Raw genomic sequence first — 26,266 nt, forward strand, 5'->3', positions numbered from 1 at the left:
CCATACATTTCCTTTAAGAGTTTGGCGGCCATATTGCCAAGTAAACCCGCGCGTGCGTCGTCGCGATGTCCGGAATTTCTGGCCATGTGTGTGAACGGCTATGAGAGTCCTTCCTAAAGACTGGTATTACTTTAACCAACTCAAACTGGGACCGGCGATTCAAGTAAGAATAGATGTATTAAATAATGTCTTTAAAGGACCTGCTAGGCAGGATCTTTTGAATTGAAATCAACAAAGAAGCTATTCACATTCAATGGGAGCAACTCGATACTCAACTTCATGATGTTGCTCTAAACCTTTCCTTGTAATTGCGTACATTGTTTTACTTCTGTCGCTGTTATACACTTTAAATTCAACTTTGTACTTTGGCACAAAATACTTAATACGCTGTAATTACTTTATAGTTTGGCTATATCCTACTCTCTTTACCCTAATCTTAAGATTCTCAAATTTCAAGCTTGCTAAACACTGTACTTTTAAGTTCCTTTCAAGGAATTACTCTTCTCTATCCCACTCAGTTTTTAGCCTTTTGTCTTTTATACTTGTTAATATATTGTGAATATATTCTCTATTTTCTTTTTCGGTTCCTTTTTGAGAAAATAATGCGTCTTTTGTACGTGTATGTGTCTTCTACAGTACCACTTTGTAAGCGATGCATTGAGTACCCATAAATATAAGTATTGTAATGCAATTTAAGCTGTATGTAGAGAACTTCTGTGTTCACAGGTAATTTAAAAAGGTTTTAAAATGTCGAGGAATTTAGGATTTTATAGCATATCCTGAAACTTTATGCGCTCAACGATCTGACCATTTTTCATAATTAAAATCATGTCACAGTCTCTGATAGTTTTCAGGCGATGAGCTATGATGATTACAGTGGAGCCCTTCAGTTTCTCTCGCACTACTCTCCAAACTGTTTGCTCTGTTGCTGGATCCACGTGTGCAGTGGGTTCATCTAAGATGACAATCTTGCTTTTTTTTAACAAAACACGGGCTAAGCAAATTAATTGTTGTTCTCCAACACTGAAGTTTGCGCCATGTTCCAATAATTCGCGATTTAACTGTCCTTTCTGACTTTCCACCAGCTCCTTCAGTTGAACATCCTCCAGAGCTCGCCATAACTCTACATCTTCAAATTGCTCGAAGAGATCGAGATTTCTTCTTAATGATCCACTGAAAAGAACAGGACTTTGGCCGAGAACAGATATACATCGTCGAGCCTCTTGAAGGTTTATCTCGTTTAGTGGAATATCATCAATCTTTATGACACCTTGAGCGTCTGGCATGCGCAGAAGAGCGGCCACAAAAGACGACTTCCCTGCTCCTGTGCGTCCTGCAATACCAATACAGCTTCCTCCTTTTATGTGAAGATTTACTTCTTTCAGCACTTGAGGTCCACCTGGGTAGTACGTCATCGACACGTCTTGAAATCTTATACTTCCCTCAAGGGGCCAGTTTTGAGGAGGAAGTCTTTGATCTTTGTACCCAGGCTCACTCTCAAGTTTGGTGTATGTCATGATTCGTTCAACTGAAGTCATAACGTTTTCTATTTCCGTCGTCTCTCGTACAGAATAATCCATCATTTCCACAGTCTCAATGATGTAAGCAAGGCCTAGTCCTGCAAAAGCTATCGATACAATAATTTGGTTGTGCAGTAAATGGCTTGAACCGGGGGTAACATGTAAAACTGTGGTGTGATCGTCCAGGTGAGTGTAGTCCTGAGAAGGACTGTTGTCGGTGGTAGTGACTGACGTTTCGACAACCTGTGCGGAAGTCATCATCAGACTCTGATGATGACTTCCGCACAGGTTGTCGAAACGTCAGTCACTACTACCGACAACAGTCCTTCTCAGGACTACACTCACCCGGACGATAACACTACACTTTCAAATATTTTGGTTGTTATTAACATTTATTAACTTTACCGATTTAAATATCAGGCCTACAGAAAAAGGTATTGGAATTCAGAAGCAAAGGATATACTGGATTGTGTGTCGTAGGCTTGTCTTTTGATGTTGTATTGCAATGATTTTATAGGTGTAAGTCTTCTACAACAGTTAAAGAAGAGTCTAAAGAACCTTAAAATGTAACATTAATCAGCGGAAGTGGAGTACAACTCAGTTAGAAATTCTTGTACGTAATTTCAACATCGATTTGAAATAACAAGCAGAATTTTTAAGAAATCTCGAGACAAGAACTTTAGCTGTCAGCTTTATATTACGATTCATAAATGATTAAGCTTTCATACACCTACCAGCATCTTGAGATACAAAGATCGCTGCTAGAGCCACAGTGAATGTCAAGAAGGAGACGAGAATTGCTAAGCGTACACCAAGCCAGCTTTCGCTGCCCAACACCATGATGTACGACTGCGTATGAGCATCTTGGTATCTGAGCGGAAAATGGTAAAATTGCTATTAACAGACCGAAATGCCTGGTCATGACATGTTTATCCTGTTTTAGCAGTTACACAACGAGAACATGTTACTTTGTTAATTCCCCTTTTCCCCAAAGTTCGCGACTTTATTGTGATTTTATTACCATTTCTAGAGTACGCCGCTCTTGGAGTGGAGAAATTTATTAAAAAAATAATACGAGATCATCTCATTAAATATAATGTATACTACTCAGCCGCTGAGGTTTAAGAATTTCCGAGTTTACATCGATTAATCTCAAAATAGTTTAACCGTTTTCGCGATGAACGTACCTATTAAACTGTTCCACGAAGTCTCTCTGTCTTCCGCTTGTTCGAATCGTCTCCAACCCATTTAGGGTCTCCGAGAAATGCGAATATACAGGGCTTCGATTTATTGACTCTAACCTTTTAAGCTGTCTAGAGGTTTGCAAGAAATACCTAACGATGTACCCACCCACAACAACTACTGGAACAAAAATAAAAAGAAGGAAGGGATTGGCAATGATGGGAACAACAATTGAGGCAAGCATTTGTAAAAGCAACTGGAGGGAAAGTAGATACGATCGGGGTAAATGCTCGTCTACACAGCCTATGTCTTTAGAAAATCGATTAAGAATTCTTCCAATAGGATTTGAGTCAAAGAATAAAACAGGTGCTTTCAGAATGGCTTCCACCATTTTATCATGAAGGCGTTCAGAACATTTTAAGGAAGCCCAAAGGAAAATAAATGCTCTGATAGCGCTAAATATGAAGGATGCGAGGACCAGACATCCATGTATGATAAAGTTTGTGACGTCTTTCTGTTCTTCTTGACTCTTCTCTATCAAGAATGAGAGCCATACATCAGGTAAAACTACAATGGCTACAAAAAGAAAAGGAAAAAATTATACGGGATGGGAGGAGTTATCGTTCGTGCAAGATTAAATGCAGACGGAAAAGTGAAGATTAGGGGGCTGCTAACACGAGTACCGTGTCACAGAGTTTTAGAAGGTCATGGATTGAAAAAAACTGTCAAATACACAAAACTTGATTGGTAATGTGATTTAAAAGAAATGAATACGAAGGGTTTGATGTCAACTTGATAAGATACGAATAATGACAACATTGCATTGGCAACCTTCAAAAAACACGAAAATAGCTACCGATCAAAAAATCAGAGACTTATAAAAACTTTCATACTAAATGTTACTCTTAAAAGATTGAGAGAAAAATGTACAATGAAATGGAACTTAGACAAGGAACTACCATTGGACACTGACAAATTGTCAAACATACCTTGAGTGAGGAGACACAAACAGATAAATCCCAGGATTGCATACGAATGTAATCCACTTCTGAAGTAGTCCCAGTAGACCTGGAAAGTCACTACTCCAGTTGTTCGGTCCTCGTCCGATATTTCCAGTTCCTTTACTTGATTTTGGGCAGGCACTACTCTATCTTCATATGATTGATCTTCATTCTCTGTAATAAAAGAGTTCTCAAAACCTGGATCGAAAGTTGTGCGAAGAAACCCTTTTTCCTGAAGCTCAGCGAAACTTCCTTTTTCCAACATACAACCTTTGCGCAGCACAATGACTTCATTAGCATCTTTGAAGTGTTCTTTTTGGTGGGACGTTAACAGTCGCGTTTTGTTACTTAATATACCCTTTATGCAATTTGCAAAGATATGTTGACCAACTTTCTTGTCTACAGCACTCAGAGGGTCATCCAATAAGTATAGGTCTGCATCCATGTATACCGCTCTTGCCAAGCTCACTCTTGCACGCTGGCCTCCACTGAGAATGGCACCTCGTTCACCTACAACTGTTTGGTCGCCGTTTGGAAATACATGGAAGTCTTCCATAAGGGAGCATGCTTCAACTACAGCTAAGTACCTGGGTTCATCGTACGATTGACCAAATAAAATGTTTTGTCTTATTGTCCCAGAGAAGACCCATGATATCTGAGGAACGTAAGCTAATGAATATGCACAGATTCCTCCTCCAACTGTGACGGACTCTTCGGCAGCGATAGCTTTGAGAAGAGACGATTTTCCACAGCCTACAGGGCCAGTAATGACTGTTAGAGCTTGTAACGCAACGGAAAATTGAACATCTTTCAGAATGAATTCAGCATCGCATATCTTTTCCTTCGGTTTCAAAATTGACACCTCAAGGATGGCTGGGAAAACAGAATGGTTATCCTCTTCAACAATAACGCAGGGAACTTCACCAGTGTTTTTGGGTTCATCTGAAACATTTTTCAGATTGTCTGTGTTCTTAATACTGTCTTCTTTGCGGATTCCGATTAAATCTTCTAAATATAGAAAGTCTTCAATCCTTTTGAGTGAAACACAGGCCTCATATATTCCCAAGAAACCATAAGGCAAGTAATCGCAAAAGCTCACTCTTAGTACATTGGTAAATGAGAGAAGCATAAAGACGTTGATAGGGGTGAGGGGATGACCCGTTAGCATCAGTGTAATAACTGACGTCAGCATGGCTAGTGACTCTGAAGTGTACTCCAAGGCAGCAACGCCTGACAGAACAACACTCTTCTTGCGGATGGTACTAATTTCATCACTGCAAATATAAAGTGAATAAATAAGGCTTACTTTCGTATCAGACAAAGGGTTCGGAAAATTTATGTATTCGAACATTAACATAGTGCAGGTGACCATTCATACGATCGAGTACCTGGCGAGCTTGTCATGAAGCGATTGTTATGTTATTGCAGGGTACCTGAGAGGGTAAAATAGGGCCATTTTTTCCGCAAACAAATGTATCACCCATAAATGTATTAAAAACTATAAATGTAATAACAACCATAAATGTAATAAAAATTGACCATAAATTTTATACTAACCATAAATGTAATAACTTTTAATCACAAATGTAGTAAATCCACTAATCATAAATGTAATAAAATTTGCCCATAAATGTAATAAACTGAACAATCATAAATGTAATTAGGCTTACCCATAAGTGTAATAAGCTGGCTATGACTTCCAAGTCAAAGGGCGACAAACTTGTCATTCTCATGCTTCGTGAAATTATCTTGAAATTTTCATTTAGGCCTAGGGCGTGGCTCAAGTTCTTTGTGACCCTAAACTAACGAGGAAACGAGGGCTCTATGGCTTAAAATATTGCGGTTTTTCTCGCGACATCCTAGCGAGACCAAACTTACCAAAGAAATTTTCACCCCTAAGCGAGACGACTAGCATCCCGTCTGTTTCACAGGGGGGTTCCCCGTGGAGGGAGGACACGGGACCCGTGCATCAAGTTAGATGACTCCGTTCCCCATTAGTATTTAAACGGAGAGGCCAAAACCCAAGAAGTTATTAATATGGTCTGCTAACATTAAGAAAGTACTCAAACTAGGGTGGAAGTTATTAATATGGTCTGCTAACATTAAGAAGGTACTCAAACTATAGTTGACAGGTAACTGAGAAAATTTCCAGCTTTAAGAAGACTCTCTTAAAAGGTAGAATTCAGTCAAACATCACCTTACAACGAATACGCCTGTTTTAAGTTTTAAATTCTTCCTATCGCACCACGCCCCCTTCATCTGATTATGCTTCCAGGAAACAGGTGGGAGTTTAGCCGTGACTGCAGGCTCAAAAATAATTATCATGTAATTATGTCACGTATAAATCCTCGACGCATAACTGCGTGGCGATTGAAAACACAAATATGTAGATATGTTTTCTTATGAAATGCAAGAGAGTATGCAGAAATGTCTACAGGTATACACGAAACGAGCAAGAGAATAAACAAGTTCAAGAATTGGAGTTCAATTGTATTGAATTTGCTAGAGTAATTTCACAAGCAAGTGAGAAAATTTCGGGACGTCCCGGCTTCAATCGTGAATAAAACTGAAACGGCTCAGTATTATCTCTTCCGGTTTGAACTTCTATCGACACTTGTTCGTCATTTGTTGATCGGTTAGTAGGTTGATTCCTGGGCTAATGTTTAAAATTTTGAAATTAAACCCTCTAAACTCTTATGACACGCTATGCAAATTTCGGGATGTTAGCGGAATTTGGCTCACCCTCGATGTAAAGAACCTGCGAAATTTACTCAAAACAAAAGAACAAATAACAGGAAATTAAAGCAAAAGCTCCAAAACAAAGAAAATGTCACAACTCCTTACCTTAACTTTTTAGCGAGTATTTATAGTTACTTTCGAAGGAAACTTGGCGAGGGAGACGAAAAGTTGCTTACTGATATTTTTAAAATATAAACAATGCAAGCAAGTATAGGCGAGAAAGTAAAGAGAGTAGTTTATGAAGTTTTCCATGAATGCGATAACAGAGTGTGCTACTCTTATGAAATGCAAGAGTGTATGCAGAAATGTATACAGGTATACACGAAACGAGCAAGAGAATAAACAAGACTATTTATGACAAACCTTTAGCCACTTATTGAACTGCTTTTTCGCGCCTTCTAATCACACGTTCCAAATAAAAACTCTATTGTACTCGTGTCAGTGAAACGAATAGAGAAGGCACGTTGTAACAGACTCTCACTTCATTTCACCTGATGAGATATCAGAAGCTGACTGGAGTACGTTTCTGAAGATGTTTCTTGCTTTAAAGCGGGACTGTGACGAAAAACGTATCATTCCGTAAAACCTTTTTACAACAATATCTCGAATTTATGCACTTTGAATAACATATGTATTAAATATTAGAAATATCTAGCCAACGACCGTCGGGAAAATGAAACTTCTGCGTTGCGAAATCGCCCTTCCGCCATATTGCTGTTGGATAAATGAGCGGCAGGACATCGGTAACGCGTCAAAACGTAGTGACGTCATCCAATCAAGACAACTCGAAGGCAAGAGAGCTTGTAGGGCAAAATCACTATGTCTTCAAGCGAAAGTGATCGATCATCTAGTTATTGCTCCATTCCCCCTATTTATTTAGGTTGTCAGCGTGTTGATTGTTTTCTTCCAACTTCGGTTCTCCTCTATCACAAACTTGCACGCGTCGCAACTCTGATGGAGGTATAAGTGAGTCTCTTCCTAAAATGACGAAAATGGAGCATTTAATGATATAATTTGACTCTAATATGTTGGAATTCCTTGACCTGACCATGTGTTGTTTATATGTACTGACACGATCGCGTGTGTTCGCATGCAAAATCTCTCTTGTTTTTACCTGGTAATCTATTGTTTCCCTGGCGGGAAACGCAGCCGCAAGCTCATCTGCTTCGAAATGAGAAACGGCAATCTCATCGGCGGAATTTCCCGTTAATTCCGAAGATACTTCTTGATCCCCAGAAGCATCGATATTCAAAGAACCAGAATCGGCAATGATTTTGGACCCGTTCGCGAAATCTGATGATGTAGATGTCGGTAGCTGCATGCAGAGATCACATAAGATCAATATTGATAGACAATGGTATAGTTTTATAGAAGACAGTTTAGAGTAGAGAAAGCAACGTACAGCTGTGTACCAGTAGTGGATCCAGGGGGAGGGTCCGGGGGGTCCGGACCCCCCTATCAGACCTGACGCTTATAACTTTGAGACTGAAGTTCTTACATCCGCAGGATCGTATATCACTTTTTAACTGGCTGATTTTTTAAATTAATGAATCCAAGTAAACGGTAAGCGGCCAAGGAATTATAACGTGCAACCGCGACTGGTGGGAGGGGGAGTGGGGGGTGTGGGGGAGAAGTAATTTGCCTCGAAAGAGTCCAACAGTCCTTTCTGAACCAAAGTTTGGACCCCTCCTATCGAAAATTCCTGGATCCGCCCCTGCTGTACGTATAATGAGTTAAAATCAAATGGTTGAACATCTCAATAACCTTTTTATCAAGTTCACTGTGGATACTATCAGTGACGTTTTATGCCGTGTTCCGCTGTGGATGCACTCTCGCGTTCATGGTTTATCTCTATTACAGGATTTGCCGGGAAGAGTGGCATCGACTATGAAATATCTCTTTCATAGTCTATATAGATCAATTAATGTTATAAATATTATGAACATTTGATAAATACGAAGTTCGAATTTTGCTGGACGGTCACGTCTTTGTATTCTAATGAATGCGAGTAACACCTCCACTTTGACAAACTATCGAAGAACTATTTGGACAGATTTCCAGAATACTTACTACAAGTTACAATAAACCAACGAATAACGAATCGTGAATGAAAGCTTGGAAAATTATACAGTTTATGTGTTTTTTAGATATTTCCTACAGGTGTGGAATAATTGAGAAAAATTGATTAGAAAAGTCGACTCACCATGCGATGATCCTTCGATGAAGTACTTGAGGTTTTCTCGTGATTACCGTGGCTTTCTCTCAAACTTTTCCAGTTAGTTGGTACTGATTCTGGTAACAATCTTCTCAATGCCCCTTTTAGATGGCATGTCCTTGAAAAACGCGATTCTAAAAAATGCTCAGAAACAACAATCCGGCCTTCGGGATCGAAGTTTTTTCTATGAAGTCTGACAAAGTTCTTCCACTTCGCGGCAAGGTTTTTATTAACGGGGGAGTCGTGTAGAGAGGTTCCATCTTGTGGATTTGATCTATTGCTGCATCCCTGCACAATACATCGAGGCGAAGGCATTGTGATATTCCAGCTTTAAAATTATAATCGTAAGATTCGAACTTTTCGCGTTTCTTACTCTTATAAAACCATGGAAATAACACTCATGGCTTTGACAACTTTATGTCTTGGTTGATTGGATGACGTTACTACCGGTCTCCCCATACCTCCTCGGCCAGATTCAGTACATTCCAATCGGATTCAGCAGCCTCGATAAAGATCGTCCGAAAAATACTACTTACCGTAGGAATTTAAACTCAAAAATCGATACAGTCATTCCTTAACGTTTTGAGATCCCAAACACAAAATTTCATTGTGATCGGAGAAACTGACGTTTTTCGTCACAGTCCCGCTTTAAAGGTGGTGCGTTTGCTGATATTGGTGCCATTTTATGTCACCATCTCCACCGAAAATGTCGAAAATAAGCGAAATCGCCAGATGTCAGCTGTAGATGATGCCGTTTACGACACGCTCGTCCAACTTACAAAAAGCGAATTTGATGTGCCAATCAAGCAAAGGTCTGCATAGCAAAAAGAATGCTGCGTAAGATTTTGGAGAAACAAGAAGAAAAGCTGTTTTTTGACGGGAAGGGGGTCACGAAAAAGTCCGAGCTACGAGATGTTGTCAGAAAGGAATTTAAACATTGCAAGGGTATTGGAGCAAGAAAACTTAAGCACCGACTAAAGAAGAGGTTTGAAGGAGTTAGCGAGCCGCAGCTCCAAAAAGTTTTACCTAGAAGCAAGGCTACTCAAAAGGTGAATGCACGTTTTACCAACAAAGTTATTTCACGATCAATCCGTGCTCGAGCAGTGCAGATAAGATTGCATTTTGTCATGTAATACAAGATATATCAGACTGGAAAGTAGTAACTTACCTTGATAGTAAAAGTGAAAGTTTCAAAACCGGTTAAGTGAGGTATATTAATTTATTTTAATAGGTACTCCTACGGGGTACTATTTGGGATTAATTGTACTGCTCTCGACCAATCAGAATTGAGTAATTTTGTTGAGTGTACTATAAGCTCCGATATTTGCCCGCGGATATGACCTGTTCTGAAACGTGAATAGTTTTCCGAGAGCGAAGCCAGAGGAAAACTGCGAGCTTTGAAGAACAGACAATTTCTAAGGACAAATATCGGAGCATATTTTCGCGCCAAACGGAGGCTATTGTCTCTATTATTCTTCTGAAAATCATTTAATGTCCAAGCAACTCTGTAAGATTTCAAATAGTTCCATTCTATTTAAAATGTTCAGTTCTATTTAATTAAACAATGTACTCGGAATAAACTGAACGTGCGAACACCAATCGCAAAATTCAAAAACTGGGAAATATCAGGTTGGGTATATTTAACGATAATTCCACCAGCGCGCGTTGGATATGAGATGGTAGATAGCCAACAAGCGCGAATGGAATAATTGTTAACTGCGCGGCGCGTGCGTCCCAGCGTGGTATTTTTTCTTTGTTTTCGTCGTGTCGGTAAATCAGGGTGCAAGCTACCAGTCCCGATAATTAAAGACCATTACGTCATGTGCGGAGTGTTTGGAACATCCCGCAAGACCCAATCATTTCCCATTTTTAACCACGGTGCCGATCGAGTCTGGAGCGTTTTCAAAACAATAGGGTTTCATTAGTCGCATGAACGGCTGAAAACGGCGAAACCGCATCGATTTAAAAGCGGTTAAGTTTAACGGTTAAGAATTAACTACGCAACACATACAAACGTTAACATGGCATCCCCTTTTTTAAGGTCATGGCAAAACAGCTCCAGACACCACTTGTTACTTTTCCTTTTAGCTACGCCATCAGATTGACCTTGTAGACATGCAGCGTACGTCGGCGAAATTTCACGGAAAACATTTCGGTACATCTTGACAGTACAGGACATTTTTAGTCGGTACATATGGTTACGCCCGCTTACAGGAAAGGGGAGCAAGGAGGCGGCAAAAGAGCTTCAAGAACTTTACTGTGAGATTGGCCCGCCAAAAGTTTTGCAATGTGATAATGGGGGAAAGTTCAAGAAAGCAGTTGAACACCTGTGGCGAAAGCTAGAAGTGAAGATAATAAGAAGCTCACCGTGCCATCCCCAATCACAGGGCAAAGTGGAACGATCATACCGCACGTTGCGCAAGAAAATTATGTATGAACTTGGACCTATGTCAAAAGTTGGAGTGAACTTGGTTTCCCAGCTAAGAGAGTACCAGAAAATCCTCAATGAAGAGCCAATGGATGTCCTCGTTAGTCAGTCTCCATTCGAAGTTTTTTACGGCAGAGAGGCAAATGCGGTAACACAAAGATTCCTTGGGGGCTTTTCTTGCAAAGAGGGCAGCTCATCCAAATGTGCGAATGTTATACCCTAGGACAATGATTTTAAACAACAAAGTGATCAAACTGTAAAAATAAGAGCCAAAGCGAAGGCAGCAGACATGGTTTGGGATGAACACGATACATCCAACGAAGAATGAAAAACAATCCCTCTTCAAAATACTCTGTTGGAGAAACTGTTCTGATCCGTTTTCCGTTTTCGAAAAAAAGTCGGACTGCGCCAAAACGTCGTTTTTTAGTAGAAGGAAAACTCATTATAAGAAATTTACGAATTGCAAGATACAATTTATCGTTTGAGAATCCAACGACGAAAATTCCTCAATTTCCTTGGGTATCAGTGGAAGATATCACCAGTTTAACAGTTGCAAAAAAAAAACGCAAGAAAGATCTTGCTAAAGAACAAGGGAAATAATCTAAATAGAAAGGACCGCCTGTCTAGTCTTGGCAAAAAATTATATATTCCACTGGAACGCAATGACAAGCTTGAAGCATTTTAGGATCACGGCTTTGCTATTTCGTTTGACCCTGCTGGAGATGGTAACTGTCAGTTCGGAGCGGTAGCTCATGCTTTGCAAGATGTCGGGATCCAAAGGTCTAATGAAACACTTCGGCGCGAGGTCGTTCAATATTTATCAGACAATCCCAATGGCATGGATGGAACTCTTCTGGAGCCATTCGCCGCAACGCCCTGTTCTGAATATCTCAATACAATGGCACAAAACTCGACATACGGCGATCAGTTAACACTTCAAGCCATGGCTAACCTTTACCTTGTAGAAATAATTGTCATTTCTAGTCTCGGACCTGAGGGGAGAACAGTCATTAGTCCTCAGAACTGTAAACCTGTGGCTTGGGTTTTCATGGGTCATTTTTCAGAGGATGATGGTATCCACTAGGTCTCCTTGGTGGCTAATAATAGAGTTAATCAAGAAAGTGACGAAGAAACAGACTCCTCCGAAAAAAGGAAAGGAAAGGAAAACATTTTTGAAGATGGCGATGAAATGAACATGAACAAAACGGTTATGAAAATGGTATCGGAAGATGATGTAGTACTTTCTAACGACAAACAAAACGTTACAAACTCTGAAAAAAACGGTAAACCACGACAAGTAGAAGATAATCAAGAACAACTACAAGAAGAACAACATGAAGAAGAACAAGAAGAAGAAGAAGAAGTTGCCGAGGAAGCTAAACTGGAATCGCTGCGTGAGGAGATCCTCGATATGATAGTAAAACTATCCATGACAGGACGTGATCGAACAATTGTTGATACATATATAATGCCTTAAGCCAGACATCGATCAAATTTAAAATATTAGTTGCGCGATACATAGGAAGGCTACCGAAAATAAGCGCTAACAGAGACATTTATCCCGGTCTCCACAGCATGAGACAGATTCTTAGACAGTATGGAAGAGGTAGCGGGCTTGTGTTGGCATTAAAAGAAACCATCAACAGTCCTCAGTGGATAAATGCTTGGATAAATCTTCTTTTCACTGGCGTTGCAAGATGGATGTATGTAACAGGCATCGTTTGGAAAAAAGGAAAGAAATAGATTGTAGTAGATACTATAGAAAGCTACTTGCCTTGTATTGTCCGGGACATAGAACGGAATCACTAGATCTTTTTTCGGAATGTAAAAGACTGTTTCCACTTATGTTAAAGTTATTTCATTTATTAGCAATCATCAATAACAGGTATGATGGCAATGCAAACCTGATTCTTTACACAATTTCTTTAATCATTAGTTGCCGCTGTTGTGTTAACGTTGTAATAAACCGAGTTTTCTTCTATAGAATGCTGTTAAGTATTTTATCCTTGTATTGCCCATGTGCCTCGAGAGATGTCTAACATATCTTATCTGTTTAAGAAACATACCAGTGCTACAATATTCTAAAACTTTGACCGCCTGTGCTACCCAACCAACCTGCAAGTCAGCAGTTGAATTCGTCTTGACTCAAAGAGAACCTCAAGCTTATTCAAATGGATGGAGTGTCATCAACTCCCAGTACTTCAAACGCGCTGGTATATAGACTTTTTAATCATACTTTGGGTTGTATATGAGAACGATCCTTCTCAGTAAAGCACTATTTGAGCAATAGTGAAAATCAGACCTGAAAAAAGTTTCAGGCCTGTACGGGATTCGAACCACTGACCTCTGCGATACTAGTGCAGCGCTCTACCAATTGAGCTAACAAGCCAACTGGGAGCAAGCCATCAAATTAATTCGACATAAACCCGTAGATGATAAATCAAACAACAACAAACATATGAAACATATGTGTGAACTGCGGTTATGAGACGTATATGAGAACGATCCTTCGCAGTAAAGCACTATTTCAGCAATAGTGAAAATCAGACCTGAAAAAAACTTCAGGCCTGTACGGGATTCGAACCACTGACCTCTGCGATACTAGTGCAGCGCTCTACCAATTGAGCTAACAAGCCAACTGGGAGCAAGCCATCAAATTAATTCGACATAAACCCGTAGATGATAAATCAAACAACAACAAACATATGAAACATATGTGTGAACTGCTGTTATGAGACGTATATGAGAACGATCCTTCGCAGTAAAGCACTATTTCAGCAATAGTGAAAATCAGACCTGAAAAAAAAATTTCAGGCCTGTACGGGATTCGAACCACTGACCTCTGCGATACTAGTGCAGCGCTCTACCAATTGAGCTAACAAGCCAACTGGGAGCAAGCCATCAAATTAATTCGACATAAACCCGTAGATGATAAATCAAACAACAACAAACATATGAAACATATGTGTGAACTGCGGTTATGAGACGTATATGAGAACGATCCTTCGCAGTAAAGCACTATTTCAGCAATAGTGAAAATCAGACCTGAAAAAAATTTCAGGCCTGTACGGGATTCGAACCACTGACCTCTGCGATACTAGTGCAGCGCTCTACCAATTGAGCTAACAAGCCAACTGGGAGCAAGCCATCAAATTGATTTTCACTATTGCTGAAATAGTGCTTTACTGCGAAGGATCGTTCTCATATACGTCTCATAACCGCAGTTCACACATATGTTTCATATGTTTGTTGTTGTTTGATACTTTGGGTTGTTTGTAAATGTTCCCAGACCATAATTATAGCTTCTGGGGTTTTAAATACTAACTTGAAGCACGATTCCCGTGTCCTGAAGTAAGAAGTGCATAAAAGAAAATGACAAGCTTGTAGCCCCTTGACTTGGAAGTCATAGCCAGCTTATTACATTTATGGGTAAGCCTTATTACATTTATGGTTGTTCAGTTTATTACAGTTATGGGCAAATTTTATTACATTTATGGTTAGTGGATTTATTACATTTATGATTAAAAGTTATTCCATTTATGGTCAGTCGAATATTTATGGTCAATTTTTATTACGTTTATGGTTGGTATTACATTTATGGTTTTTATTACATTTATGGGTGATACAACAAATAGCTCTGTGTGGAAAGCGCAGGGGAGGGAAGGGTAGGTTTTTTAATGCCTCGGCCACCGGCATTTTTCTCTGAGGCTGGAAGGTTGACTCTGAGGTTGACACCCATCATCCATTGCAAGATTGGTAGTCACGTTTGTAACCTTTCAAACCTCAGACATGGTTGAGCGTCAAAAGCATACCTTTAGGGGAGAGGTCTCTATTGACATTTCATAAACTCGATGGCCAGGTCTTCGCTGGAAGGGAGGCATCGCTCAGTTAAATACTTCGTAAGTTCGAACCAACTTTTTTTCTGGATTTAAAAGGTTTCTGCATTTCTTAAAGTTGCAACAAAGTAGCAAAACACAATCAAAACAAGTCAAAATAATAAAAAGTACGACAATTTTTAGAAGGGTTTATGCTATAAACCAATGCTTTGCCGCGTCTGTACTTAAAGATGACTTTATCTTAAGTACAGTTCACAAGTTTGATGTTCATGAACAACGACCGGGAGTTTGTTCAAGATTACAATAGCACACAAGTAGTGATAGGTACTTTGACTGACTCAACATCAATAGGCCCTTTGCAGCTAGAGGTCGCGTGCTTGGATACTGCATAGCAACACAAAACTGGAGAGCAAGCGCTCCAGTAAACAAACTCTCGTAAGAGGTCAAGCATATCTGGCTTTAGACAATAGTTTTCTGTTCATTACGCTCAATCCTTTTGCAATATCTGCAAAAACTGTAAGATATTTACTAAATCTCTCGTCTGGACTCGATTTTTGGATGGAAAGCACGATATTTTCTCGAAATCGTAAAAAACTGTCACTAACAACCCACTCGACGGCTAAGAAACATGGCGGCTTCGCAAGGTATGTACTTCAAAAAATATACTTTTTTCTGCTTTTTTCAGTTATTGAACTTCTAAAGTCTATGAAAATAAAATATTAGATCGAAAATAGCAATCGAGTGGAATTTTACGGCATTTTACGCCCGATTTCTTACGATATTATGAGAGTAATGATGTGTCTTACATTGAGACTAAACGCAATGCTAAAATTCTCTGTAGATTTCGAACTACCGACGAGCCATTAGACCGGAAGAAGAAATCTTCGTACCATTGTTGTGTTCCCTTGTGTAACGGGGATTATAGATATCATCCTGAATTAAAGTGACACCGCTTACCTGGCCGGGCAAAGGATGACCAAATGCGCACGGCTAGGTTGTAGTCCAGAAAGAAAAGTTTATGATCTTGATGCAATAAATAATGGTGAGAATCCATTTGGCTTTTTAGAAATAAAAGTTGTCAAAGAGGTGAAACTTCATTTGACAATGTCAGACATCTAACTAAGGACCAGAACACTAACCAGTACAAACTGAAGACAACAGACATTTATTACTACCAGATTCAGTGCCAGCTTAGACTCACAGGATTGGAATGGTGTGATTTTTTTTTAGTTACATTAATGAAAATTTGTTTTTTTGCTCTAGAATTAATTTTGATCCAGTGTTCTTCCAGGAAGCAAAGGACCAAGTGGATAGAATTTTCTTCAATTACTTTTTACATTAAGACTGTGTTCACAGTGTATGGCAGAGGGAATAGGGCAGCTTGATTAAATTTTAATTGACAACAAATTAGCTGATCATCATTTATCATCTTCAAAGATTAAAACCCTTACACCAAAAAAGGCTAAAATTTTTGCAACTCCCAATATTAATATAAAAATGTTCCGGTTTCCTTATGGATTTTTTCTACATATTTTTTATCGCACTGATTTTTACTGCACCCTTCCGTCATACATGATGAATATTGACTTCTCAAACAAAACACAGGTTGCTCTGTAATTTATGCTTCCCAGATATTCCAATTTATTATATCCATTTTGAAATCCCTTATTGCTCTTTCAACATGTATTCTCAAACTTGCTATTGTCTTTGTTTTCTGAACATCCTGGGCAGAGAATTGTTCCAGACTTTCTAGAAACGGAGGGATATTTTGCTTCACCCCCTTCTCCCTCCGCAAATCTTCAATGTCAAACCCTTTGTCGGCCATGACCGAGTCCCTAGGCTCTAACAAATCTAGAATTCCACTGCACCTTGTGATTCCCTTATCACTTATCCCTCCATGGTAGAGGTTAGAAACAAAATTAATAACTCCATAAGGGGTAATACCTATTAAACCTTTTGGTGTAGTATTACTTTTATAAGTAGAATCAAAGCTGCGACTGAAGTAGCAGTGAGGTAGGTGTTTGCACAAAAATCTCAGTACAATCTAATATAACACGCATGCTTGCATAAAGCCTTTTGAAACCTTCTGGCATATAGCTATTGACATCTTCCCTTGATGGCCAGATCACTTGACTCCCAAGAAAAAAATACGAAAAATTAGTCCATGTGATCACTTTTCTGCAAACTGATGATCTGTTTATCTGAAACCTATGTGCTAAGTCCTGCTCAAATAAACCAAGCTTGAGTCGCACACAAAAAATAAAAAACTCATCTTCAAGAAGCATATTTCTTGAACCTGGTTTACTAACTCTTTCACCGGAAGCATAACAATATGTCATTTGTGCAGCAAAAGGCTGCAGCAAACGCATAATTGCTCTCATAATATCGTAAGAAATCGGGCGTAAAATGTCGTAAAATTTCACTGGTTGCTATTTTCGATCTAATATTTTATTTTCATAGACTTTCGAAGTCCAATAACTAAAAAAAAAGCAGAAAAAAGTATATATTTTAGGTACATACCTTGCGAAGCCGCCATGTTTCTTAGCCGTCGAGCGGGTTGTTAGTGACAGTTTTTTCACGATTTCCAGAAAATTATCGTGCTTTCCATCCAAAAATCGAGTCCAAAAGAGAGATTTAGTAAATATCTTACAGTTTCTGTAGATATTGCAAAAGGATTGAGCGTGATGAACAGAAAACTATTGTCTAAAGCCAGATATGCTTGACCTCTTACGAGAGTTTGCTTACTGGAGCGCTTGCTCTCCAGTTTTGTGTTGCCAAGCACGTGACCTCTAGCTGCAGAGGGCCTATTGTGAGTTTTTTTCTTACCTTCGTGTCCTTTTGATCCTTTCTTGGTATTCATCCTCCCAGGCATGTGTTTTGATTGCCCGAATTCCAGAAATTACTTGGTTCACTAAAGAGATGCGCCTATCGGTAAATGCTTCGGTATTGCGGTGAAGTGTAGCACTAATACAGGCGAATCCAATAAAATATGGCACCAGAAAACAAAGGGATATGAATCCTATAAGAGCTTGCCAACCGATGAAATAGACGAGTAATATTACCATCGCAGGTACAAGTAAGAGAAAATCCAAAATGGCAAGGCAACAGTCCATCACAGTATACTCCTCCAGTTGCTGAACATCGTTTGATACGAGGTCAATCACGCGACCAATTGTAAATTTCAATAACTCAGTCCTACTGAGTTGCAGTAGCTGAAAAACATAGAAAAAAAATTAATTAATCGAAATTGTGTAAGACATGGACTTTCATATTTGAAGAAAGGAGATTAATTTACATTTTTTCCGATTGTTCAGTCAATTGGGGACTTAAACCACTCGACAGTGCTGATACAGAAATGTTTTCACTTGTCAACAAAATTGTTTATTTTGAATGCAACCATACGACAGCCTCCCGCAACACGTATTGAAAATACTTCGTGTTGAGTTCTTCCTTAGAGTCATTAATTGTGTCCTGTAGAGAGAGACATATCAAACTGTTTCCCCACTGCGATGGACATTTGTTTTTGTCGGTTCCAGCCTGGCGCGGCTGCTAACCCAGATGCCCTCCTGAGCAAATTTTCAAAATGGCGGACAAGCCAAAGAGAGAGATAAGAGAACCAAAGCGATTCTGCAACGAATACTCAGCATACACCCCTGTTAAAAAGGTCATTTCACAGAGAAAAGATACAGAATTGTATGATGTTGAAGTCACGGAGGTTGACAAACCCAACAAGAGACTGAAAATTCACTACATTGGCTACAGTACACGCTTCGATGAGTGGAGACCCTTCGGGGACGGTGAAGCATCTGAATATTTTCCTTCGATATTGTATAGATTAGTAGGCTGCAACAAAAATTTATTGGACAACGTTTAGGGTAAAAACAGCAATCTAACCTGAAAAGAATGTATTTATTCCGACTCTTTCGGAAAATAACTTTACAAATCTTACTTGTTTATCTCGTAAGTAAAAGATGGTAAATTAATACCCGAAGCGCTTTCCGAGCTACCCAATTCTTCTCCCACTGCTTTCACGCTTATAAAACAGGAAACGAGCAAAAGGAGGAAGGTGTGGCTGTTTTGACTAGCCATTTGACGAGGTTCGATCTGCTCCTTGTTCGACAATTTATATATCAAAACAAAGGAAATTTGTTCCTCACTTTGATTTTGGCGGTATATTTTCAATTTGCGCTTGCGTAAGAGAGAAATCGCCCAAGACTCCTTGCTCGGTCTTGTTTTGACCACGAACGCCTTCTTAATTTTGACGGACCCGCTCGGGAAAAGGTGAAAATGACGAGGGAAAACTTTACTTTGTAGTACGAAAACACACAAAATGGAAAGCCATGATATTATAGTTCAATATTTCGGTGGTACATTGTTAACTTTTTATACAGAGAGTCGGCAAGATGATATAACATCCAAAAATCGCACTCGATTTGAGTAGGCCGATGAAGTGGGCGTGGTCACGAAATTCAGTAAGAGACTATTTGTACCCCGTGAGTTTGATATGTATCGATCACAAAAACTTAGCGGTTAGGAATCTTGCTGTGATGTCACATCAGCGATATTCCCACAGAATTAAAGTATTTTCATTCATTTCTGTTGGAACAAAAGATGTGTTCTTGCTGTAATCTATTCACGCACGCCCTGTAACGATTACGGATTATAGCTTCCGATTTATTTTCTTTGGAATGAACTCAAATTATTCACCAACCATAAAACTATTATGTCTGATTGTCGAAATATACCATAAGCCAATGTTTATGCAGATTTCAGATAAATAAAAATTCGACTGCTCTAATTTGACTTTTCTTCTAGTTAAGAAACTTGAGAACTTTTCTTCTAGGAGGCTAAATTGCTTACCTTTTGGTAAATCAGACTTTTAAGAGCACTGCTCATTCTGAGACCAACCACCTTACAAGTATTACACAAGTGATGTTCAATAACTGTCCCAATAAAGACAAAAATGCCCATAGCTGTCACACAACAGTACAAAAGAATATTTTTTTGTGGCTCAGCCTGCATCAGCGAAGAAACCAGATAACCTAGAAAGAGAGGTTGGAGAAAGCGCCGAAGTGCGTAGAATGCATGAGTGAGTAAAATGATCTTTGCCTCCTCAATAGAGATCATCTTTAACAGGCTTCTCCAGAGTTTTGGTCTTCGTCCATTCCCTTTGCATTCATCTTTCTCTTTGTTCCAGCTTGTTTGGAGGCGTCCGGCGAGAAAATCGGTAGAGTTTTCTCTTGAAAGGGGCACGAAGTCGTTCTCGTCTAAAGTTCTTTGTCTGCCTGTCTTGAAGATGTCATTCATCCATTGAAAGAATAGGAAAGATATAAAACTGACTTTTTCTGTCTCGTCTGTGGTGGATATTTTCTGGTATCCACCCTTCGTCATGACTCAACATCTGTAACCTGGTGATAATGTTAAAAAGAACTTTTATAACGGTAGTGCAAAAGAAATGATATAGTTCACGCAGTTAAGAGTGTGTCATCTGCATTAACTCAGAACAATAATGAAAGCCTTTTATTGTTCTCACTACCTTCCAATTATACGAAACCGTGGAATCCACCAAATTAGGAACTATTAGACTGAAATTCACCCATACAATAGGGCTGGAGTTTTATAGGTAAGGAACAATCTCAATTTTGTTTTCAAATAAGCTGAAGGTTTATGAAATCGACAAGTACCCCTTTCTTTGAGGGATGTTAGACTGCATTTGTCATTCACACACTCTTGATGGAGATTTTCCATAGATCTACATAACAACAGATTTGAAGGAGTGCGATTGATTGTTAATTTAGTTTCCTATGTAGAGCATTGCACTTTGGGTTTTTCTGGTGCCTTTATTCTAGCGGCTATTACATATATCCTTGAAGTCATTCGAAGTGTTTACAGGGAGCAGAGAATGAAGAGGTAAACAGAATGGACATGTATTATCACTCCAAGGGACAGGTTTAATCGTATTTTTGAGTAAGCCTCTCATATTAATGTTTTATGACATCCCCACTGACTTCGAGCTCAGGACTAAAAATAGAAACCATTTTATCGATCTTACTACCTTTCAATTATGCGATACCAAAATAGAAACTAGTGAAATCTATTCATCAACGAGAATAGGTTGCGAAACAAATTATTTTGGTCTGCAAGTTTCTTAGGGAGCATTATGCACACTTCGAAGAAATTTGTGAATGCAATAAGTAGACTATTGCCATCCTATGATGGGTTGCTGAACCCGGTTGTTCATTCGAAAACTCTTGAGGATGATAAACCACTTTGCATCAACCGTATTAAAACATTTTTAAGTCATTGAGGTTGAAACGTGTAGAACATAAGCCCACTTATGTCTCACCGGTAGCTAAGGTGTGGTGTAGAGTTGTGTTATGAGATCCGTCTGGGTAACGAGTGCGCTCTGTGATAGAAGCCTGCTTGAAAATCTGTGTTGTTGTTGTTGAAAATTTGAATACGTATTGCGGGAGGTTTCTGTCGTATGGTTGCAATAAAAAGGAATAATTTTGTCAACAAATCAACAATTTTCTGTATTTCCGTTGTGGAGTGGTTTAAGTCCCTATTTGACTGCACAATGGGAAAAAGTACAATTACGCAACCTAATTTTCTTTGTTCACATATGAAATTCCATGTCTTGCACTATTTCGATTCACTAATTGTGTGGGTTTCTTTATGCTTTTAAGATCCTGCGACTCAATAGGGCTGAGTAATTGAAATTTACAATTGGTCGCGTGATTAACCTCGTATCAAACGATGTTCGGCGACTGGAGGGGCATACTGGGGCAAATTGTTGCGTTGCCATTTTTGAGTTTTCCTGACTGGTACCGGCAATGGTAATATTACTTGTCTATTTTATCGGTTGGCAAGCTATTATGGGATTCATATTCCTTTGTTTTCTGGTGCACATTTCCTTGGATTATCCTATTTTTTAGTGTTACACTTCACCGCAGTACCGCAGCAGTTACCGATAGGCGCATCTCTTCAGTGAACCAAGCAATTTCTGGAATTCGGGCCATAAAGTCATCTTGAAGAACAGACGCGGCCAAGCATTGGTTTTAGCATAAACCCCTCTAAAAATCGTCGTACTTTTGATTGTTTTCACTTGTTTTGACTGTATTTTGCGACTCTGTTAAAATTGTAAAAACTGTGCAAACCTTTTGAATCCGTAAAAAAGTTGATTTGAACTAACGAGGAATGTAACTGAGCGATGTCCGCTTTCAAGCGAAAACTTAGCCATCGGATTTATGAAATGTCAATTGAGACCTCTTCCCCAAAGGTATGCATTTAACACTCAACCATGGCTGAGGTGTGAAAGGTTACAAACATGACTACCAATCCTGCAATGGATGATGGGTGTCACTAAGATGAGTAAAAAAGGCCCTTCCAACCTCAGAGAAAAATGCCGGTGGCCGGGGGATTAAAAAACCTACCCTTCCCTCCCCTGCGATTTCCACACAGAGCTATTTGTTGGCGGGAAAAATGGCCCTATTTTACCCTCTCAGGTACCCTACAATAACACAAGAATCACTTTTTGACCAGCTCTCCAAGTACTCTATCATCTAAATGGTCTGCCGCACGATGTTATCTTTCGGATAAATAACTTTCCCAAATCCTTCGCCTGACACGGAAGTAAGTCTTATTTGTTCACTTCTAGTCATTCACTTGTATTTGTAGTGATGAAATAAATATCATCCGTAAGAAGAGTATTGTTCTATCAAGTGTTGCTGCTTTGGAGTACAGTTCAGTGTCACCAGCCATGCTGACGTCAGTCATTACACTGGTGCTTACTGGTCAACCTCGCCCCCTTATCAATGTGTTTATGCTTCTTTCATTTACCACTGTACTAAGTGGGACCTTTTGCGTTTACGTGCCTTATGGTTTCTTGGAGATTTGTATATGAGGTCTGTGTTTCACTCAAAAGGATTGAATACTTTCTATTTTTAGAAGATTTAATCGGAGTCCACAAGGTTTTAAGACAACAGACCAGCTGACAAATGTCTAGGATGAACCAAAGGAGGATTAGTCAGGTATCCCACAATTCCACGCTTCGAACTATATTATCAATTCACTCTAGTCACGTAATCACTCAGTCGAGATGGAGGTAGTTGAGATCAACAACGAAGTGCTCTCGCGTTCGCCACTAATTTATGTCAACTGCTTAGATTTGGATAGTCAGTCTTACATCAAACTTTCCAATTTGGCTTGTTGTCCGAGACTTCCAGGCTTCTCAATGTGATATTCTTTCAATTTACCCAAACAGCTTGAGGATGAAAGCTGAAGATCGAAGACGTTCAGTGCTTATAATCTTCGACTTCGATTGCGTCGAAACTCGGTCTCTTGCCGCTTCGGATATTCGACCGTATGACGAATATGGAGACAACAACATCCCAGAAATTTCCTAGCTAGACTTACAAGTCTCAAATTTTGATTGCAATTGCTACCCGACGAAAGGAAAAATCGTCATGAAAAGCCAGTCTTCTGAAGAAGTGATTTGGATATATCAACAAAGTTGAAATGTTAAATCGGCCACCGTAACGATTAAAAAAGCTGACGTTTCGAGCGTTAGCCCTTCGTCGGAGCGAATAGAGGAGTTGTGGGTTGTGTGTGCTTTAAAAGGCAGAAAATGGAGCTACGTTATTGGTGGGAACATGGCAACGAGAAAAACAATACTAAATTAGTGGAATGAAAAGCGTTCGTTGATCCCTGTGGGATTTAGACTGCCGGTTTGAAAGATGAGCTTTTGTTCAAGATTTTTACGGCTTTCCGTGCTACCTAAGTGTAAGGAAAGACCGCAGATTGCCATATGTTGCTTAGAATGATTAGGTAAATTAAAATGTCTAGCGACTGGTTTCGATGTGTCCTTGTCATTCCTTTCCACGTCTCGAAGGTGTTCTCGGAATCGGTCACCTAGTCCTCTGCCTGTTTCGCCGATGTATATCTTTTTGCAATAAGTGCAAGTTATGCAATAGATTACATTGGCGGAGGTGCACGTGAAGTGATCGGTGATCTTAATGGATCGTTTAGGTCCCGATATTTTATCAGTGTTGTGAATGAAAGGACACGTTTTGCATCGTGCACGAGCGCATTTAAAAGTGCCTGGTTGGTCATTAGTCTGAAAAGAACTTCTGACCAAAAAATTGCCTATGTTTTTGTCGCGTTTGAATGAAATGAGCGGAGGCTGCGAAAAGATAGTGCTTGTCTCTGGATCGTTTTGAAGTAATTTAAAGTTTTTTAGGAATAATGGATTTAACTGAGTGGTTGTGAGGGTGAAACGTGAGAGTGAATGGAATGCGGTCGGAATCTTCCTTATGCGACGTTTGTAGTGCTGAATGTCGATCAATAAGTTGGGCGCGGTGGTAATCCGCTTGAACGACAGAAACAGGGTAACCACGTTTATCGAAAAACTGGCACATTGACTCTGATTTGTGGTGGAAATCAGAGTCATCACTACATAAACGACGAAGTCTTAGAAACTGAGAAAAAGGAATGGAATTCTTAACGTGAGATGGATGCGAAGACGAATATAACAAGTAATTATGCGAGTCTGTAGGTTTGTAATACAGACTAGTGCATAAACCGTTACCTCCAATTGAAACTTTGATGTCTAAAAAGGATAAAGAATTGTCAGAAAGTTGCCGCAAAGCTTCTTTTTGGTAGAGGTCGGTGCGCCAAACAACGACTGAGCCGCCCTTATCGGCCGCTTTGATACTATGTCTTTGCGTTTTCTAAGTAAAATATACCTGGGAAATTTCTGACACTGATGTACTAAAAGGGGCATTTAATACAGGTAGCAAAGGCTATTTAATGATCGATCAAAAGCGGGCGGGGTGATACACCAGTCGAGGAAAGACGTCAAAATTTTAGCGTCAATTTAAGCAATTTTCAACGGCCACATATTCTTACAAAATTTAGGGACTTAAGGACCTTCGCTAATGTCGAAAAGTGCCATTATTCAGGCACTACCAGCGGAATAATATGCTTAAGTACCCACCAAAAATAGCACAACAGGCAAATATCGATCAAGCGTTAAAGTAAAGCACATAAAAAAGCCACTCAGTCGTGCATACCAATCATAACAAAGGCGTTTTTTTTCCATTTAGAGAAGAGCAAGTTCAAGTACAAAAGTACTAAAGTCAACTTAACTGTTACAAGAATACATAAAACCGTTCAAATCACCTTCCGTGCTCCTAAAAAAGGACAAACAGCTGTTTAAAATTCTGTCGACTTTCCAGCGCGTGCACTCGAATTCGATGCAATGTGACACCTTCTCATCGATAATAACGCGCAAGGGCTAATGGGATACCCGACTAATCCTCCTTTGGATGAACCCAAAAACAACGGTGAGGATCCCTACGTTATTGTTGAAGAGAAAAACCATTCTGCTATCCCAGCCAACCTTGAGGTGTAAACTTTGAAACCGAAAGAAATGATAAACGACAGGTTATTTTCTGGTATCCAGCCCTTGTCATGACTCAATTTTTTAATCTGGTGAAAAGATTGAAGAGGATGGCTTGTGAAATTGACTCTGTTGCCCATTCGCACTCTGTTGATGTAGATAAACCACTCAATAAAAGAATTGCGTCGATCGATTTCTTCCACCCATCTGATTTTGTTACGATGAAATTATTTTGAATAAATGTATCTTATTGGACGTTTTCTTGTGTAGTATCGTCGAGTATTTTGAGGAGTTGTGCCGTATTTTGACAAGCCCTTAGGGCGAGTCAAAGAGCAAACAACGGAATTTCTTATAAGAGATTTATTGTCTAACACGCTAAATTGTTATTTCAGTGCGGGCGAATTCGCGGATATTTTTGGAGTATCGCGTGATATTTGTACTCGTTTCGTGTGTGATTTGTACTCTAGGAATTCGAAGCACAGTTGGATAATGAATTTGAATATTTTAGTTACCAGTTGAGTAAAAGTTGAGTACCAGTTGAATAAAAGTTAGCCGATTATATTAATGCTTTTCGATGAGGTATAGCGCTGTCGAGCCTGAATTAACAACTCGATATGTAAGTAAAATTACCGAAGCGAAAAGAATATTGGCCATGAAAAAAGAAAATCAGTGAGGATGGGTGCGTTTTGTGACGGGACCAAACAACGGTTGCGAAAGAGGCTACGTGGCCCCATTCAGACACTGTTCTCTTCACGCGCTGAAATTAATATTTGGGAAGTCTGGACTGATCTAAATTAAAAAAAGTATACCTGTTGGTTCAGAGGTCGAACTCTGCCAGCCCTTCTACAGTCGTACCCAAAACAATTCCGAGGAAAGCGATCGCCACTGTTACCCACTCGGCTCCATGAAAAAATAGTAGGCTCGATTTCCGCTGCTCTCTCGAGTC

General features: G+C 39.5%; 1 protein-coding gene and 1 pseudogene across 1 annotated transcript; one reads left to right on the forward strand and one right to left on the reverse strand.

Annotated features, from left to right (window-relative positions):
• Positions 1 to 158: 158 nt before the first annotated feature.
• Positions 159 to 26,251, reverse strand: LOC111322795 (ATP-binding cassette sub-family C member 4-like). The gene is made up of 7 exons (XM_088736714.1): positions 26,130 to 26,251; positions 19,782 to 20,329; positions 17,748 to 18,133; positions 3,692 to 4,977; positions 2,708 to 3,278; positions 2,255 to 2,391; positions 159 to 1,627 (listed from the first exon to the last, which is right to left on the reverse strand). The coding sequence occupies exons 2-7, from the start codon at positions 20,310 to 20,312 to the stop codon at positions 768 to 770; spliced, it is 3,771 nt and encodes a 1,256-aa protein (XP_088592840.1). The 5' UTR covers positions 20,313 to 20,329; positions 26,130 to 26,251; the 3' UTR covers positions 159 to 767.
• LOC148721912 (uncharacterized) lies at positions 10,773 to 11,685 on the forward strand (annotated as a pseudogene).
• Positions 26,252 to 26,266: the final 15 nt, after the last annotated feature.

The sequence above is a fragment of the Stylophora pistillata genome, chromosome 10, assembly GCF_964205215.1.
Source record: "Stylophora pistillata chromosome 10, jaStyPist1.2, whole genome shotgun sequence".
NCBI lineage: Eukaryota > Metazoa > Cnidaria > Anthozoa > Scleractinia > Pocilloporidae > Stylophora > Stylophora pistillata.

Bases quoted from the DNA above. Each gene is read 5' to 3' on its own strand.
- LOC111322795 (XM_088736714.1), bottom strand. From the start codon at position 20,312: ATGACGAAGGGTGGATACCAGAAAATATCCACCACAGACGAGACAGAA. The intron at 3,279-3,691 runs GTATGTTTGACA...TTCTTTTTGTAG, and splicing joins TTTGTGTCTCCTCACTCAAG to CCATTGTAGTTTTACCTGAT. The intron at 2,392-2,707 runs GTACGTTCATCG...TTTTCCGCTCAG, and splicing joins TTCGTGGAACAGTTTAATAG to ATACCAAGATGCTCATACGC.